Raw genomic sequence first — 17,881 nt, forward strand, 5'->3', positions numbered from 1 at the left:
AGTGGATAGACAAAAAAAAAAAAATGTGTTCTACTCTGCTACATGTATATCAATTTTGTCCCCAAAAGAAAAAAAAATTTTGCCTACACAAAGTTACACTGTTAAAAAGGATCAAGAATCCTCACTAACTTACATCACTGTTCCCAATCTTTGAGCATCCTTTTGTGAAGATGTTATCCATTGTGATCTTTAATGGTTATATATTTTGTAACATCTTTTCCCATAGTAATAATACCAGCAATGTAATTCTCTTCTATTATTTTTCAAGTTCAATCTTTGGAAAAACAAGGCACTGAAATACCACCCTATAAAAAGACACTAGAAATTTCCATCAATCAAAACATTATGTTTAAAAAAAAAAAAGTCTCAGCCAAACAAACAAAAAGATTTTTCCAGGGAAAAGAACAGACTGAGAAAAGTTTAAAATATAATGGACTTCAGAGTACCTTGGCAGATACTTATAAACCAAAATTTGGGTCCTGAGGAAGAAGGATTGCAAATTTGAGGTCAGCTTTAGCAACTTAGTGACACCCTGTCTCAAATTAAAAAATAAGAAGGGCTGAGGATGTAACTCAGTGGTAAGTGTCCCTGAGTTCAGTCCCTAGTGCCAAAATTAAGTAAGTAAGTAAGTAAATAAATAAATAATAATGAACTGAGAACGTAAACTGTATTTAAAAATAGTAATTTAATCAAACGAGTAATTCCTTGAAATTTTAGTGTTTTGAATTTGTCAGCAATGGACAATATAGTTCAAGCCCCTAGTTTCATAGGTCAAAAATGTTTTGACTTCTGAGGTAGCATCAGATCCCTGTCCTCCATGTTTAAAACTCTGATTGCACCACTGAGGCTGCAGCTTCCACACGTAGGAAGCCTGCCCAATAGAGGAAATTGGAGGCTTCTGAGTGTTCATCTTGTTCTAAAGCTTTCAACTGGAATGCTCTGGAGAGGGCCTATAGCGCCTGTAAAAGTTCTTGGCCATGTGATGTTGGGCTCACCTCAAAAGACAAATACCCATTGTAGGCAGAGAAGAACCGAGGTGTGTTGACAGAGCAGATCCTGTGTCCAGTAAGGACCCTATGATATGATATAGACATTACTCACCCCAACTTGGAAGGTAGCCAGCCACAGGTGCTTATACTACTTGCTATATTATTTAAGCTGGGTTTTTCTTTGTTTGGTGGGGGAACACTGCCAGGTTTCATGCTAAATGCTGTAACTGTATGTGTGTGTGTGTGTGTGTGTGTACACACAAATGTTTATAATTAATGTTATTATATGTAATTATTGGTCATATACTATTACTGTATATATTTTATATAATTTCATTTAACTCTCATTATAATCCTGTAAGACAGGTATCATGTTTACTTTACACATTTGAAAATAAGCATATAGAGATGTGGTAACCTGACCTAGGTCCCATAGCCAGGATCTAAATGGTGCCTGTCTTCAAGACAAATAATTTTCTCTTTCAATGTTGACAAGTTTGCCTTATAGCATGGACACAGCCACCTCCATGGGAACAGCAAGAAGCCCCATCATCTCTCCCTGGATGTGGGGACATGAGACTTGGGTTTGGGTCCTCACTCTTCCATTCAATGGCAGTATCTGGCCAAGCACTCATTCTGAAACTCAATCTACATCAGGTGAGAGCACCACTCCACAGCTGCTGTGGCAGATTTCCATGAAATGAGAAAGCACTTTGTAAGGCAATTCTGCTGGAAGGCCAGAAGGCCCCACCCTGGGGCATCATTTCCTCCAAGTGAGCAAGATATACTTTGGTCTTTAAAGGTTTAGAAACACTCAGTGTTTCCTAAAAACACACTCTAAAAATTCAAAAATCCAAACAGTAGAAAGACAGAGAAAAAGAAGTCTCCCATCTCCTTCAGTCTTCTAGTTCATATTCTAGAAGTCATCTCCTTCCAGAAATATTTCATACATAGATAAGTGTGCATGTCTCCTGCTCCCATTGATATGTCTCTCATTTTTATGTAGAAGCATGCATTTTTTACCTTAAAACATTTAAGTAATTTTTGGTCTTTTGTTATTGCAAATAAAGGTGCAATAGACATCTCTTTCCATCTGTCTGAATGCACAGCAATGTTATTTCTGAATCGTGCAGGCCTGGGTTGTGGTCCCAGAACTAATTGTCTTTTGGATGGCTTTGGACAAGTGATTTAAGTTTTGCTTTATGATCCATAAGAGGGCAATAATGATGGTGAAAGGAGACTTTCCTGCTTTGTTGAGAGGATTATATGAGATAATATACATAAAATACTATCATGCCTAACAATAGTTGCTCAATCAGTGCTTTTTTTCTAACCAAGGATATTTTTCCTATCTTAGATGAGGTAGTTCTTAGGGTCTAAAGACTTATACACAGAAGATATCTACCCTTTCACCTGGGGACATGTCAACCACCAATGGCTAAGTCCCAGGTAGTACCACCCTCCCTCTCAGGTAACAGGTCATACAGGTTTCAACACTCATCCAAGCACAATTCTAAAAGTGGCCAATCTCTACACAAGCTTGCATCCACTGTTCTTCAAGAGCAAGTCAGCCAGGCAAGCTACCTACCATGCTCAGACCAAAAGATGCTGGTTCCCAGTGAGCACTGAAGTACCTGACTACATCATGCTGTAGACCACCCACCTACCCAACTCTTTCTCACCCTTTTGCCTCAGCTACAGTCCTTCCTCTGTGGTAACTTCTCTTTAGAGTCTAGACCATAACAATCCCAACCATCTCTCAATCTCTTTTTCATTTCACTACACAGTCATTTCTTCTGTTTAATTGCTCTATGAAAGAATGCATACTACCTCAGTAAGTTCCTAAGTATGTTGTGGATCAGAACAGAGAACACCCAAATGGTACCGTGCATCTTTATCCCCTCTTCCCTATCAAAGGCTATGTACTGTACTATGCACACAGCATATACTTGAGAAAGATCCAAGAATTGGATTCAAAACAAGAAGTCACCTGCAACTGAGTTTTTAGTGAAAGAATAGAAGCAGTAATCATCTCTGGAGCTAGCATTCCCTTAAAGTTTAGTACCAGGAAAAGAATAGCCTTTTGATTTTGAATTTCCATTTTGATTCACTAGGAAAAAAAATTTATGAAATTTAAAATAAAAAATCTTCCCTCTTGTTCCCAACCTTGCCTGTAAACTTAAAAGAAACAAATATACTAAAACCTACCATGAGTTTCTGTGATTTTGCATGGTGTAAAACATCCTGGTAGTGCTGGGCACGATCAGGGACCACATTTCTAATCTTAGCATTAGGTAACATCAAGGTATCTAAAGTCTTCAAAGGATTTCCTTCATCTATAGCGTCATTGATGAATCCTACAGCCACAATTCCTAGAAAAATACAGAAAAAAATTTATTTTAAATTATAGCACATCTTTCTTTGTTTAGTATCATCTATTACAAAGCAAGTAGAGCAAGGCTGATATAATAAGATCATTTAAAAACATTAATGTATTTCTACATATATATAATATGCAGTCTGAAAGCAAAATGAGGAAAAAATCTATTCATAATAGATTCTAACTACTAACATAGGTCAATTACACAAAGAATAAATATTTAGGGATAATTTAACACAAAAAGACAAGACATGCACTGAAAACTAGGAAGTACCACAGAGAAAATTTAAAAACAACTTAAACAAATAAAAAGATATGTTTTTTAAAAAATTATTTATTTATTTTTTGGCAGACACAACATCTTTGTTTGTATGTGGTGCTGAGGATGGAACCCAGGCCGCATGCATGCCAGGCGAGTGCGCTACGGCTTGAGTCACATTCCCAGCCCCTAAAAAGATATCTTATGTTTATAGTTTAGAAGATTTAATATTGTGAAAGTGGAAATACTCCTCAAATTGGTCTATGGATTCAATGCAACCTCTATAAAAATTTTAGCTGATAAGCTCATTCTAAAATTCATATGGAAATGCAAGGCCTGAAGGATAATCAATGCAATCTTGAAGAATTGAAAGATATTTTTCAAAAGTCACTACAAAGTTGCCCCTGCAATAATCAATACAGTATAATCTGGGAGAGGATAAACATTTATATCAATGGAATAGAACTGAAAGTCTAGAAATAAACCCTTACACTTATGGTTAATTGATTTTTTTTTTTTTGACAAAGGTGCCAAGACAACTCAATGGGCAAAAAATAGTCTTTATAACAAATGGTGCTTTGACTTCTGAACGTCAATGTGCATAAGAATAAAGTTGAACCCACACATCAAACCATGCACAAAAAATTATCTGAAAGTGATTAGTAGATCTGAATGTAAAAGCTGAAAGTATAAAACTCTTAGAAGAAAACAAAAAAACTAAGACTTTGTGGCATTGGGTTAGGCAATGATATTTTTGGCTATGATGCCCAAAGTAAAAACAACAATAGATGAACAAAATAAATACATAGAAGTTTGTCAAAATTAAATCCTTTATGATTCAAGGGATGTTATTAAAGAAAGTGAAAAGACAATCTGAGGAATGAGAGAAAATATTTGTAAGCCTTATATTTAAGGACTTATATGATGAATGTAAAAAGAGCTCTTACAGCTCAATTATAAAAAGGCAAGTTAAAATGAGCGAAAGGATATATACATTTCTTGAAATAAGACACACAAAGAGTTAAGAAGCACATGAAAACAACACAACATCATTTGTTATTAGGATAATACAAGTCCAAATCACAGTAAGATGCCACCTTTACCCAGTAGAATGGCTGTAATAAAAAAAGATAATAAGTGTTGGTGAGAATGTGGAGAAACTGGAGCCCTCATACTTTGTTGAAAGGAATGGGAAATGATGGACTCATTTTGCAAGTCATCTTGCAAAACATATTGTCAGATCCTTAAAATATTAAACATAAAAGTACCATGTGATTCAGCAATTCTACTTCCAGGTATATACCCAACTGGAAACATATGTCCACACAAAAACTTATAAGCAGCATTTATAGCCATTATTTATAATGGCTAAATAAAAGTGAAAACAGTCCAAATATCTATTGACTGGTTAATGGATAAACAAAATGTATACCCATGGACCAGAATATTCTTTAATCTATAATGAAAGATAAAGTACACTGATATTTGATACAACATGGATGAACTTTGAGAACATTATGCTAAGTGAAAAAGCCAGACAAAGAGGCCACTGTATAAGTGGCAAACTTAAGGGCTGGGTATGTGGCTCAGTGAGAAAATGCTCGTCTGGCATGCTTGAGGCCCTGGGCTTGATCGCCAGCTCCACACACACACACACACAAAAAAAAAAAAGGTATGTGAATTATATTTTAATAAGGTTATTACTAAGAAGGGGGCATAATTTTGCTTATAAGCAGCCATAGAAACTATTTTAGTGTTACCCTCACTTAGATGTTAGACGGTGATGCCAAGATATTAGGTGATAGACCCATAAAATACTAGAGCTGGATTAAAGTCGAAATGTATAGAAAGAAAAATGAAAGTACATAAACATTTGGATATATGCTCTATTCTTCAGATTACTTTACTTCAGCACTCTGTGAAGGTTTACAAAACAGACTGTTCCAAGTCAACCAACTCCCTACAGTGTTAATAAATAGTACAGTGTATATACACCCAATATATAATAGCCCAATGTTATCCAAGAGAACTTGTGTGGTGGTGGAAATATTCTTTCTCTGCTGTCCAATATGGTACCCATTAGCCACATTAACTTTTGAGTATTTAACAGATGGCTTGTATGAATGAAGAACTGAAGTTAAGAATTTTGCTTAACTTCAATTAAGTTACATGTAAACAGTCACATATGGTGACTGGGAAAGGTAGGCTCCACAGAAATAAACACAGTTATGCATATTTTAGGATACTTCTAACGTTCAAATATGGATAATTAATTCCACATATTATTTATACAATAACAGGTAATAAAATGATACCTGGAGTCCTAATACATAGATACATCAAGGGATGAGTAGTACTTCTATCTTAATTTCCACCATATCTAACCCTCAAAATGATCTTGGACTATAAAGTCCAGGAACAAAAAGCACAGAAATCAAATCAGGGAATCTGAAAACTTTATGTAATTTTAAGTAAAATGAATTTATTTGGAGACTATTTCTCATTACTATCTCATTATTAAAAATGAACTATCAAGTCATAAAAATAATACAATGTGTGTGTATATATGTATACACACTCATTCATACGCATGCTAAGAGCAGGTTTTTACTTTCTAGTTTCATGCCCATGAACAAGAAATGGTAAAGAAGCTAAAGTAACAAGCAATAAGCTTAGAAAATGAACTTTCTTAGGGCCAAACTAAGATTTCTTATTTTGTCAGTTATTTTTCATAAAATATGATCACAAGTTACTTTACAAATGTGATGTGCCATGAAACCAAATGAGTACTTCAAAGTTTTAAAAACTATCTCCATCTTGATATTCAAGTTAAGGTAAAAGAGTTAGCTAACTATTTTCTGAATAGATGACCCCATAAACACCACAGTGAAAGTGAAAACATAAATACCACCTTGATATGAATAAAAAGATTTATCTGTAAGGGGAAAGGGATAATCTAAAACTCAAAGAAATAATTCCAGATTATAATATTAGGTATGTTTGAAGTAAACACAAAATTATTTCTGTAACATGCAAATTAAATGATTTCTAAACATTGGAAGAACGCTGGAAAGTGCAAGTAGAATGCACATATGAGGTATTGTTATCTCAACGTACAGTATTTGTAAACTGGAGAGTAGAGGATACGTCACACACTGAACACCCTGCTGGTTAGGCTATTGTAAATAGCTTCAAACACCCCATCCAAAAACAGTCTTAACAGAATCAAGTCTGAGAAAGAGAATGTACACACATCCTAACTATCACCTGGCAATGAGTGCATTCCAGCTGACTTGATTGAAATCACCTGCTTAAGTTTTTGTTTGGTGTATTTCTAACAGAAGTAGCTGAGGTCATAGTAAGTGACCTCATAGGAGCTGAGAGACATACCCAGAAGCCCCCTGGGCATCTCTGCATCATTTTCTCTCTTCAGACAGCAAAGGGGGAAGTCCTATATGTACAAAGATTACTAAGCTTTAGGCCATGACCCACTTCTTTGAATCAAAGTGTGATTTTATATTTGAGATGGTGGATGAGGTATCCTACAAAGAATGGTCCCTGCCAAATTTAAAAAGCAGAATCTCAAATAAGAAAACTTCCTTGTCTAGGCTACATGGTTAAAATAATATTTCTTTATGGCTCTACAGGGAAAAGTGAGCTTTTCATCAAGAAATCAACAGAGCAGCCAGGCATGGTGGCACATGCCGGTAATCCCAGCAGCTTGGGAGGCTGAGGCAAGAGGATCACAAGTTCAAAGCCAGCCTCAGCAAAAAATCGAGGTAGTAAGCAACTCAGTGAGACCTGTCTCTAAATAAAACACAAAATAGGGGTGGGGATGTGGCTCAGGTTAAGTGCCCTTGAGTTCAATCCCTGATACCAAAAAAAAAAAAAAAAAAAAATCCAACAGAACATATATGTTTGAGGAAATGCATTTAAAGCTTCTCCACTGAATTTACCTTCCACATTTAGCATTTTCCATTAGCTGATCCACATCACCGGTGACACACAGAATTAGAACTTGGACCATGTGGCAGCATAGTGGTGGGAGGTGGTAGGGAAAGAGGAATGTACCTTTCATAGTACCCATGAAAAATTCTCAGTTCTTTCAGATTATTTAATTATATTGTGTAACCATTGTCTGATCACAGTGGCATATTTTTTAACTAGCTTTTAAAGTAATTATCTAAACATTTAACATCAAATGCAAAGCTTCAGGAATTTCAAACAAAAATACCTCTTTTCAACAAAGGGGTAAAAAACATCAAACCAAATTACACATAAATTCCAAATTCTCGAAAAGAAGTAATAACTGAAATAACTTCTCTGGTTATGGCATACCATAAGAAGACAAGATGCTTTATGACAAGATGCTTTAAGGAAATATAAGAATGGCCATGTGCTCTGTTCTATGCAGAATAACTTAGTAGTGAAGTTTCAGGTTAAATGAAAGTCAAAACAATCAACAGATTTCTGTTACTAATAATAGCCACCTAAAATAGACTTTTAGATGTTGAAGGACCTTTACTTCGTTCATTTATTTATATGCAATGCTGAAAATTGAACCCAGCGCCTCATACATGCTAGGCTAGCGCTCTACCACTGAGACAAAACCCCAGCTTCTGCCTTTTTAAGTTATATGGACACCATTTGTTTTTCTTTTCCTGGTAAAGCAAAGGTTCTAGTTGACATCTGAAATTGACATTGACATTTCCCTTATTATCCTTCGTGTGAAGAAAAAAAAGAGCAGAGTTACAATTGTTCAGCACTAAACTTTGGGTAAGCACCACATGCTGGGGTTTCTTAAAGAAGATGTAGACTCTAGGTATTCCCCCCCAAAATTGGGAGGAAAGTTAGGAAACAAAGATGAGACCTCATTCTTTGTTTTACCTACCAAAAGAAAGCAGTCCTACCCCTTGGGTAGCATTAGCTATACTACCCAAACCAACACAGCAGAAGATTCAGAGTGCAGAGGTGGGGTCCAAGAAGTACAAAGAGAGCCAGGGGACTAAGCTCTACAGCAATATGCACACACAGGAGTTCTCCCCCAGCTCCACCCCCTTGATATTGAACATCTGCTCAAATGAATGCTTCCCTCTTGACTCACATCTGGCAAAAGCCACAAGCTCCCAAGCCAACACATAAGAAAATAAATAGCTAAGTGGGCTGTAAATGAAGCATCTGATTGTAGACTTTCAAATGCCTTGTAGACAGGAAATGAGGAGCAACAGAAAGCTGTGAAGTACTAAAAGAGGAAACTCAGATGTGTTTCTACAACTTGAAAAGGACAAAATTAAGAAAGTATCTAAGAATCAGTGTCAGAGCTGTACATCCATGGAACACCGTGTCAAGGCAGCACACCTGAGTCCTGTTTTCTAGTAGGACACTTCAGAGAGAAGATATTTTTTTAAAAAAATAAACAAATAAAACTGGCCTTGATTTTTGTCATAGTGCTCATAGGAGATAGCAAAGAAAACTACGCAAATGCAATTAACTAACAAAGTCATGTGCTTTATCTCAAGGATGATTTTAATATTTCAAAGTTAGATACAGCATTAGAAGGCCAGACCTGAGATCTTACCTAAATGCATTATAGGAAAACTTTGTAGATTGCAAGAGCAGTTTCCGCTTGCTCCATCAGCAAGCTTAGAACAAGTGAGTTAACAAAAATCGAAGCTGGGGATGAAGAGTAGTCAATGATTCTAGCAATTCTAACGCACAGTTGCTACCAAGTTAAAGCAACTAAGAACAGAGCAGGGAGGAAGAGCAGGAGGAAAAGATTAACATTAAACAGAGACATGAGGTGGGAGGGAAAGGGAGAGAAAAGGGAAATTGCATGGAAATGGAAGGAGACCCTCATTGTTATACAAAATTACATATAAGAGGTTGTGAGGGGAATGGGAAAAAAAAACAAGGAGAGAAATGAATTACAGTAGATGGGAAAGAGAGAGAAGATGGGAGGGTAGGGGAGGGGGGATAGTAGAGGATAGGAAAGGTAGCAGATTACAAGAGTTACTAATATGGCATTATGTAAAAATGTGGATGTGCAACCGATGTGATTCTGCAATCTGTATTTGGGGTAAAAATGGGAGTTCATAACCCACTTGAATCTAATGTATGAAATATGATATGTCAAGAGCTTTGTAATGTTTTGAAAAACCAATTAAAAAAACAATAAAAAAATTCAAAAAAAAGATGATGTTGGTTTGTTTTTTTATGATGGAAAAGAGAGTTTAAAGCTTATATTTATCATTCATACTATAGAAAAGCAATGAATATGCTGACAGATGATGTTGCGCAGCTCCTCAATTTTCACTATTTTTATAAGAAAGAGGCAAATGCCAAGGAAGTAAGTATATGCTCAAGAAAGCATGTTTCAGGGCATATCTTCTTGAGGTAGGTCCATTTTCATGCTAGCAGCTCTTAATTTTAGAAACACAGCAAATTACCATGATTTATGATCATAAAGATAGAGTACATTTTAATTTCTTCCTTCCTAGGACAAGAAAGTATGTCAAATTTCAAGAATGTCCAAATGAAAGGTCAAAATAAAGTTGAGTGCTTTAAAAAGTCAAGTTACAGAGTAATTTTGTCTAGATAAGAAAATAATAAGGACTTCTATTTATGTATTTTTACCCTATCCTTTTGTGTCTATTGTGTATGCCTTGGAATATTTGTAATATGTTGGTATAACAGTACAGGCCTAACATCTGTATAAAAATAAATGCATACATATTAAGGGAATGTTTTCTTATAAACTTCCATAAACAAAAACTTGTAACTCTAATCTAGGGGATTAAATTACTTAGGCACCCTTTTTTACCACTAAGGTAGAGAAGGAAAGTATCCCATACTTACGATCATTTTCTTCTTGAATCTCAATATTAATCATATCAATGCAATTCTGAATTTCATTCCAGCTCAAGTTATCTTGCCCTTGGGATAAGGCTTCTAGTTTAATGGAGAGTAGTGCATTGGCGTAACTGTGAAAGAGAAAATGATGATACTAATTATTCATTCATTCTTTGCTCATATTATATCTTAAATTTGACATCTATTGCCAAGTGTAGATGTTATGAGGTCAGATAAAGAGTAGAAGGGAAAATAAAACTGTCTTGTGCCACTCTGTCAGCATCCACTAAACTCACTTATACTATTGGTGTTTTGCTTTAAAGTAGTTTTATGTTTACAAAGAATTCTGTTTAATGAAAGTTCCTCAAAATCCAATCTGAGGTCTGGGGTTGTGGCTCAGTGGTAGAGCGCTTGCCTAGCACATGCAAGGCCCTGGGTTCGATCTTCAGCACCACATAAAAATACATAAGTAAAATAAAGGTGCTGTGTCCAACTACAACTAAAAAATAAATATTTTTTAAAAATCCAATCTGATACCTAACTCAAGCAAAACTGCAAGTTCTCAGTTCTGTGAGAACTAAATTAATAATAATTTACAATATTTTTTTAAACTCAATTTCTCCCCATTACATGTCTTGGTTCTGCTCAGTCTCTGAAATGTAATAAAATCCAAAGCTACCATGGCTATTTTCTTATTCTTTATAAAAGCCAAGCTTTTCCACTGTGACTGTTATATAGGTGGGCTGCCTTGAGACCTAACATGCCAGAAGGAAGGAAGGAAGGAAGGAAGGAAGGAAGGAAGGAAGGAAGGAAAGAAAGAAAGAAAGAAAGAAAATCCATTAACCATTTCCAGAAATCTTGCTTAAGAACCGATATTTTCCACCGTATATTTTCTTGAAGAAATTATACATGAGTTAAACCAGAATATCCTAAAAATTCCTTGTCACCTGTCCATTACTCCAATTGCTTCACAGCAGCAGCTCAAAACTCTATGTCCCTTCATTACCAAGGCACTCAGAAATTATTTCTGACCCTTGACTCTCCTTACTGTACACCGCTTCTGGAAAATAGACTTGAGTTGATTTTTTTTTCTTGTCTAGGGAAATTTTAGGACAAAACTTATTCATATTGATATATTACTAAGAAACTCTTTTCTTTGTAGTCAATTTTATCCTTTAAACGTTATAGAACCAATGTTATTCCACTTGCTAACATGAACTAGTTAACTGAAACCAAATAAATTTCAGAGTTAGTTTGTTTTTGTATCTTTACACCAGGAAAACGAAAGCGCATTCTCTATGTACATAGAGATTCATTTGCAGTTCACTACTGACTTGCTTGAGGTATTTGCTAACTACCAGCAGAGGTTGAAAGAAGTAACACATTGAGTCTAAAACTGTTTTCCAGGTTGTGACAAATTTTCTCAAAGTTCTGTATGGTTTAAGGAAACATGAAAGAATCTTCCCCCAAAATAATTTGAGAAAAAAAAATCTTCAAAATAGGAAGTGATGATGACAATTCATTTTCTGTATGAATGAGGTCTTCCCAAATACAGGCTGAAACTGGCTAAATCCTAAATGCTCTGTGTGAGATTTTTACCTTTTCAAGAATTTAAAACCTAAGAAACACTCTACCACTCTAATATCTAATAAATAACACTGACTCCCATAACAATTAAGATAATCAGTAGCTTATACTGGCTAACATCCCTCGAAGACAGGAACCATCTATAAGAAAGTGCAAAGTGATTCACACACTAATGTCTAAGTCATGATCCAACAGGAGTAAAGTGAGGAAGCTTAGGATGAACACAAAAAAAGACCCACAAACACTCATCATCTCTTTAGAAATAAATACCAACCAGCCAAGAGAAAAGACTATAGGGGAAACCCAACAGAACTCATTTTCCAAATGTGTAGTCATCTCCAGGACTGAAATAATCAACCTTGGGAACCATTCCATAGTCTGCTGACACAGATTGAGGTCCTTCATCTCCGAGCTCTCTTCCCGCTCTGCCATAGATGGACTAGAAAGGCTATAGATCTAAAAGACCTTGGAAGCTCTGAGAAGACTAACAATCCAATGTAGTTCAGCAGATTTTTATTAAGCACTTATTACATCCAAAATATGTGATGGACACTAGAGGGAGATTAGGAGGAACGAGAAGAACTATTCAGACCAGGGAGCAAGGAGACAAAATTTCAAAACAGGTTTAAGGACAGAGCACAGGGCTGCGGTTGTGGCTCAGTGGCAGAGTGCTTGCCTTGCACATGTGAGGTATTGGATTAGATCTCAGCACCACATAAAAATAAATAAATAAAATAAAGGTCTAAAAATACAATAACATTATTCAAAAAAAAAAAAAAAAAGACAGAGCACAGTAAAGGCCACAAAAGTACAGAAAATCCCAAAGACTAGATACGATAGGATTCAAAGGAAGGATAAGTGGAAGAAAATTCTTAAGTGGAACAACTTCCCTGGGACAGACCCTAAACCAGGCACTTAATCATCAAAACAGTTATGCAGATGTAGAGTAGGGTTTTTGTTGTTGCTGTTATTTTGTTCTGTGCATTTTTTGTGAAGAAAGAAAGAAAGAAAGAAGAGAGAGAGAGAGAGAGAGAGAGAGAGAGAGAGAGAGAGAGAGAGAGAGAAAGAAAGAAAGAAAGAAAGAAAGAAAGAAAGAAAGAAAGAAAGAAAGAAAGAAAGAAAGAAAGAAAGAAAGAAAGAAAGGACTCAGGGAGGTGGGACACAGATATTTTGGCTCCAAAGGTTGTATTCCTTTAACCACATCATGCTAGTTCCCAGAAGAAAGAACTTAGCTGGGATGAGAAGCATGGAAACAATTCACAGAAGCATCATCTACAGTAGGCAAGGCTGCAATATTATGTTGAGCAGTGTGGGGTGAAGATAATAAATTTTTGTTAGTGAAAGGAGCATGCACAGGTACAGACAGGAAAAAAAAATCCATGAAGTAGCTGGATCCAGCTTGGCTAAAGTGCAAAATAGGACTAGAGATGTAGCTGGAGCTAATGTCAGAACAACATGTTTGGAGTGTGGAGTTCCTAGATGAGAACAAAGAACAATTAAACAATTAAACAAAGAACAAGGAACAGTTAACCGGGAACAGTATATTCCTGGATTCAAGGCTAACCCATATGTCACTTTTGTGAGAATTAAACAAAAGAATCTCTGGGAAAATACAACTATAGGAGTGGAAGCCATGGTGAAGAGGTAGAGACTGTGCAAGGTTTCATCAAGGTGGGCCTGCCCAGCACCCCTGTGCTGAGAATCTGTACAACCATAAGGAGTGGCCCTATGGAGCAGTGCTTTTCAAACTTGATAACCTGCAAGACCTGGTTTCCAAGAACCCAGGTTGATATTGAAAGTGAAATACTGAGGCTGTGGAAGATCACTTGGGGCTAATGTGACAATTAATACAAGAACAAAAGTGGACCCTGAAATCTCATGTTGGTACTGGGTCACTGAGGTAGTTGTCCAGGTGATCCAGAATGTACTTAAATAAAATGTACAAATCATCAAAATATACACATTTCAAATGTTTCTTCTACAAATCACTTAGACTCTGTATCTGATTGAAATCAATAGGTATTGCTATGGTTTGGATGAGTGTCCCCCCAAAGGTTCATGTATTAAAGGCTTGGTCACCAGTGTGACTCTTGTGAGGAGGGATCTAGTGGGAGGTCCTTAGATCTTTGGGGGTATACCACTAGGTGGGACTGTAGGGCTCCGTTTTTTTTTTTTCCTTTGCTTTTTGGCTCATGAGGTAAGCTATTCTGCTCCACTAAGTGCTTCCACCATGATATGCTGCTACCCAAAGCCATGGGCCACTTGAATATAGACTAGAAACTCCAGAACTGTGAGTTAAGATATACGTTGTCTCTTTAAGTTAATCATCTCAGGTATTTTGTTGTAGTCACACAAAACTGACTAAAAAAAGGTACAAACATAGTGGGTACCACTTCCTTATGGGGTGTTTATAAATGGAGAGGGGATTTTTGCTCATCAAAATGAATGACTGGATGGGTGGGTTCATGTGTTAAAGACTTGGTCCCTAGTCTTTCATTTAAAGGGCAGTGGATGGGCTGCTAAATATATGGAATAGTCCTGACAATTATGCCCCAAGATGCATCAACAGATTGTGCTTCACAAGGGAGAGAGCAGTTTTGCAGTCTGTTCCAGAACCAAGAGTGATTGAAGCCTTGTTAGGTAAGAATGAATGGTGAATGGTGAATGGCTGGAGCTGGGGCTCAGTAGCAGAGCACTCACCTAGCCTGCATGAGGCACTGGATTTGATCCTCAGCACCGCATAAAAATTAATATATAAAATAAAGATATTGTATCTATCTATCTTTCGAGAATGATGAATGCATGAAAGAGAAAAGAAAAGAGGTGGGAACTGTAGTGGTTATTACAAAACAAAGTGAGAAACATAAAGGTTAAATAAGGGTGGTTGTTGGGAGCAGAAATGTTTTGCAGCAGCATCCTGATACAGTTTGACTATGGAGACCAGAAGGAAGCAGGTTCCTCACAGCAGAATGCTGCTGGTGCTGGCAGAAGGCAGAAGGAAACTCAAATGGAGCTCGAGGTTTCTAAGCTCGGAGAAGAGGTTGATGCCATTAATGGGAACAGTGGAGGCAGAAATAAATTACCTTGGAAACAAACTCTGGGGAGTTATATGAACCAGATGGTTTAACTAAAGTAGAATAAGAACATTAATTTCTCCAGGAAAACTAAAAAAACTAAAATTCACTGTCTTCTCAGTACTTTTTGGTCATCTTGTTTGTACACAAGTGGTCAAACACCACTTGCTTAAAATCTAAGAAGTCTCTGATTTTTTTCCCCTCTTTTCTTCTGTTTACCGTATATTACCCAAGACAATCAGCCAACCTACAGATTAAAGTAGTCCCCGAATCAGTATCTAAAAAGGCATTTGTCAAGATCTAGGCAGACATCTCCCTCTGGTGGTCACAAGAATCCAGGGTTCCCTCTTTTTTAACTCAAGTTTTTTGTCTTACTGAGTCTCTAATCTGAGGGCTCAGTGTGTTAGTATTTATGAGGCCCTGGGTTCAAATCCCTGCACCAAAAAGAAAACAAACAAACAATAAAAAGAATCTTTAATTCTGGCTCTTTAATTTTCTCTTTAGATCTATTTTATTACAATATCAGTTGTACCATCTAGAAGCATATTTCAGGAACATGAAATGAAAGATACTAAATTGAGGTTGTTACCCACTTCCACGACCCATTGCAGTCTCAGGATTCCTCTGACTTAATAATAGAAAGAGTGGAGTTTGGTCCTGTTCAACTTTGAGGCCATAACTCCAGGTTCAGTTTCCTCACCAGTGAATTGAAAAATTAGTGGAGTAGATGATTATTAATTTGCTTCCAACTCTTCTACAGTCTACTGTCTCCAAGAAGCCCTTAAGGTATGTTTTCAATGATTCCTCTATTTTTAGCCCATTACATAACCTGTCAATGACCAGTCAGTCATTAATTGCCTCAAGATGATCACTTTAAAATTTGTTTTGTTCCCCCAAAGAACACAGTGATACACACTTCTCATCCCAGCAACCCCAGAGGCTGAGACAGGAGGATTGCAGATTCTAGATCTATCTCAAAATTTAAAAAAAAAAAAAATTAAAAGAACTGGGAATATAGCTCAATGGTAAAGCACCCTTGGGTTCAATCCCTAGTACCAAAAGGAAAAAAAAAAAAGGAAGAAGGAGGCCTCTAGTAAGAAGAACTCTTCAGACAGAGTAGACTAGCTTTCAAGAAACATGGATTTTTTCCACCAAGGAACAAATTCTTAATTTATGCTATCTGCCAAACACAAATTTCTGCTTTGAAAGAGGATTTGGAAAATGTTCCTTACCGTTCCACATATGCCTCATCCAGATTGTTGAAGCCTGTTGTGGGGCTTCTGAGTTGATTCTGCACAGACACAAGATCATTGCTCTCCAAGGCCTGGTTTAGTAAAGCAACAGCAGACAACATTTCCACCGCAAACAAGAGGTCCTCATGGCCCAAATAGTTCTGTTAGCAAACACACAGCAATGTAAGGTCCTCAAATTATAGGATGAGATAGGGTGTAGCATGCACACTGCAAATAACAATGAAAAGGCAAAGATTTTGACAGCCCAGCTGAGAGGTCATTGCCTACCTACTTCTCATTGGCTTTAAAGAATAGATAAATGGCTCCTAAGTTTTCCTTAGATGATCATTTGGGGGCTGCATTAATTATGACCAACAGTTATAATTCCAGAAATATCTGCATTTCCATGGTTGATACCTACTCCCAGCTGTATTGGCTGTTTATAGGCTCAGTCTAACCTTATAATTAAGCCAAGGTTTAGACAAACTTGACTGAGAGTTCCCTGTAAGATTTTTAGCACAATTAATGATTATTAGTTTGAATTAAGGGTAAAAAAGAGGGCAGAATTTCACCGAAACATTATAACTCCAGAAAAATAAATCAAGAACTTAAGTCAACAAAATTGTTTCTAATTCCAAAAAAGCAAGATTAAGTAACATTTTATAAATTTTTATAAATTGGGTAGAACCATTAAAATATACTACAAAGTCTTGCTATCTGAAGAAATTTGAGGTAAATATTTCATAAACCAGTAAGGATCAACAGATTTAAAAAACTTATAAATCTAGATTTGGCTTATTTAAAAAACATATATTGGGGCTGGGGATATAGCTCAGTTGGTAGAGAGCTTGCCTCACATGCATAAGGCCCTGGGTTCAATCCCCAGCACCACAAAGGAAAAAAAACAAAAACAAACAACAAAAAACATATATCTTAGATTAAGAACATCCTTCTCCTTCAATATTTTTTCCATTTACCCATCTTATACCACTTTGATCCAACTTTAAAAGGGAGATTTCTTTAATATATGAAAGGAACACAAGGAAGAACTTGAAAAACAATTTCAAAAAAAAGCTGATATACATCTTTATCTTTAGGATATTATATATAATATATCATTGCTAAAACAAAGGGGGACAGTAAAACACGTCCCTTAATGCCCCTTTCTGTTCCCCAAAATCTTACCATATTAAGGGAATAATGAGAGCAAGTCTGGGCTGGAAAATCCATATACATATAATCTCAAAGTACAATGGCTTTCTTTCTCTATGCACACTGGGATCTAGGGCAAGTTAGTGTTATCTGTAGAAAACTACTTTCTTGCACATACACCAGGACAGTTGCTCCTTGGGATCTTGCCAGACAGAGCAAACTAACTAAGCCAATGCTGGTGAAGTCACTGTTTGGGAAGCCTAACATATAAAAGCCCTTTCTAATTAGGGACAGGCACAGATCTGAAGGCACCGTGGAAAGGATACATGTCACTAATTCAATTGGCCACCACTGAACAA

The 17,881-nt window shown here is 36.5% G+C and overlaps 1 protein-coding gene across 1 annotated transcript in view; it reads right to left on the reverse strand.

The window, feature by feature from the left end:
- Iqgap2 (IQ motif containing GTPase activating protein 2) overlaps positions 1-17,881 on the reverse strand; it is a 289,643-nt gene that overhangs the window by 93,549 nt on the left and 178,213 nt on the right. Inside the window, exons 11-13 of the mRNA XM_005328940.5 lie at positions 16,371-16,531; positions 10,484-10,608; positions 3,198-3,361 (exon numbers count right to left, since the gene is read on the reverse strand). Coding sequence (XP_005328997.2) covers positions 3,198-3,361; positions 10,484-10,608; positions 16,371-16,531 — 450 coding nt within the window. The remainder of the gene's footprint in view (positions 1-3,197; positions 3,362-10,483; positions 10,609-16,370; positions 16,532-17,881) is intronic.

The sequence above is a fragment of the Ictidomys tridecemlineatus genome, chromosome 1, assembly GCF_052094955.1.
Source record: "Ictidomys tridecemlineatus isolate mIctTri1 chromosome 1, mIctTri1.hap1, whole genome shotgun sequence".
Taxonomy (NCBI): Eukaryota; Metazoa; Chordata; class Mammalia; order Rodentia; family Sciuridae; genus Ictidomys; species Ictidomys tridecemlineatus.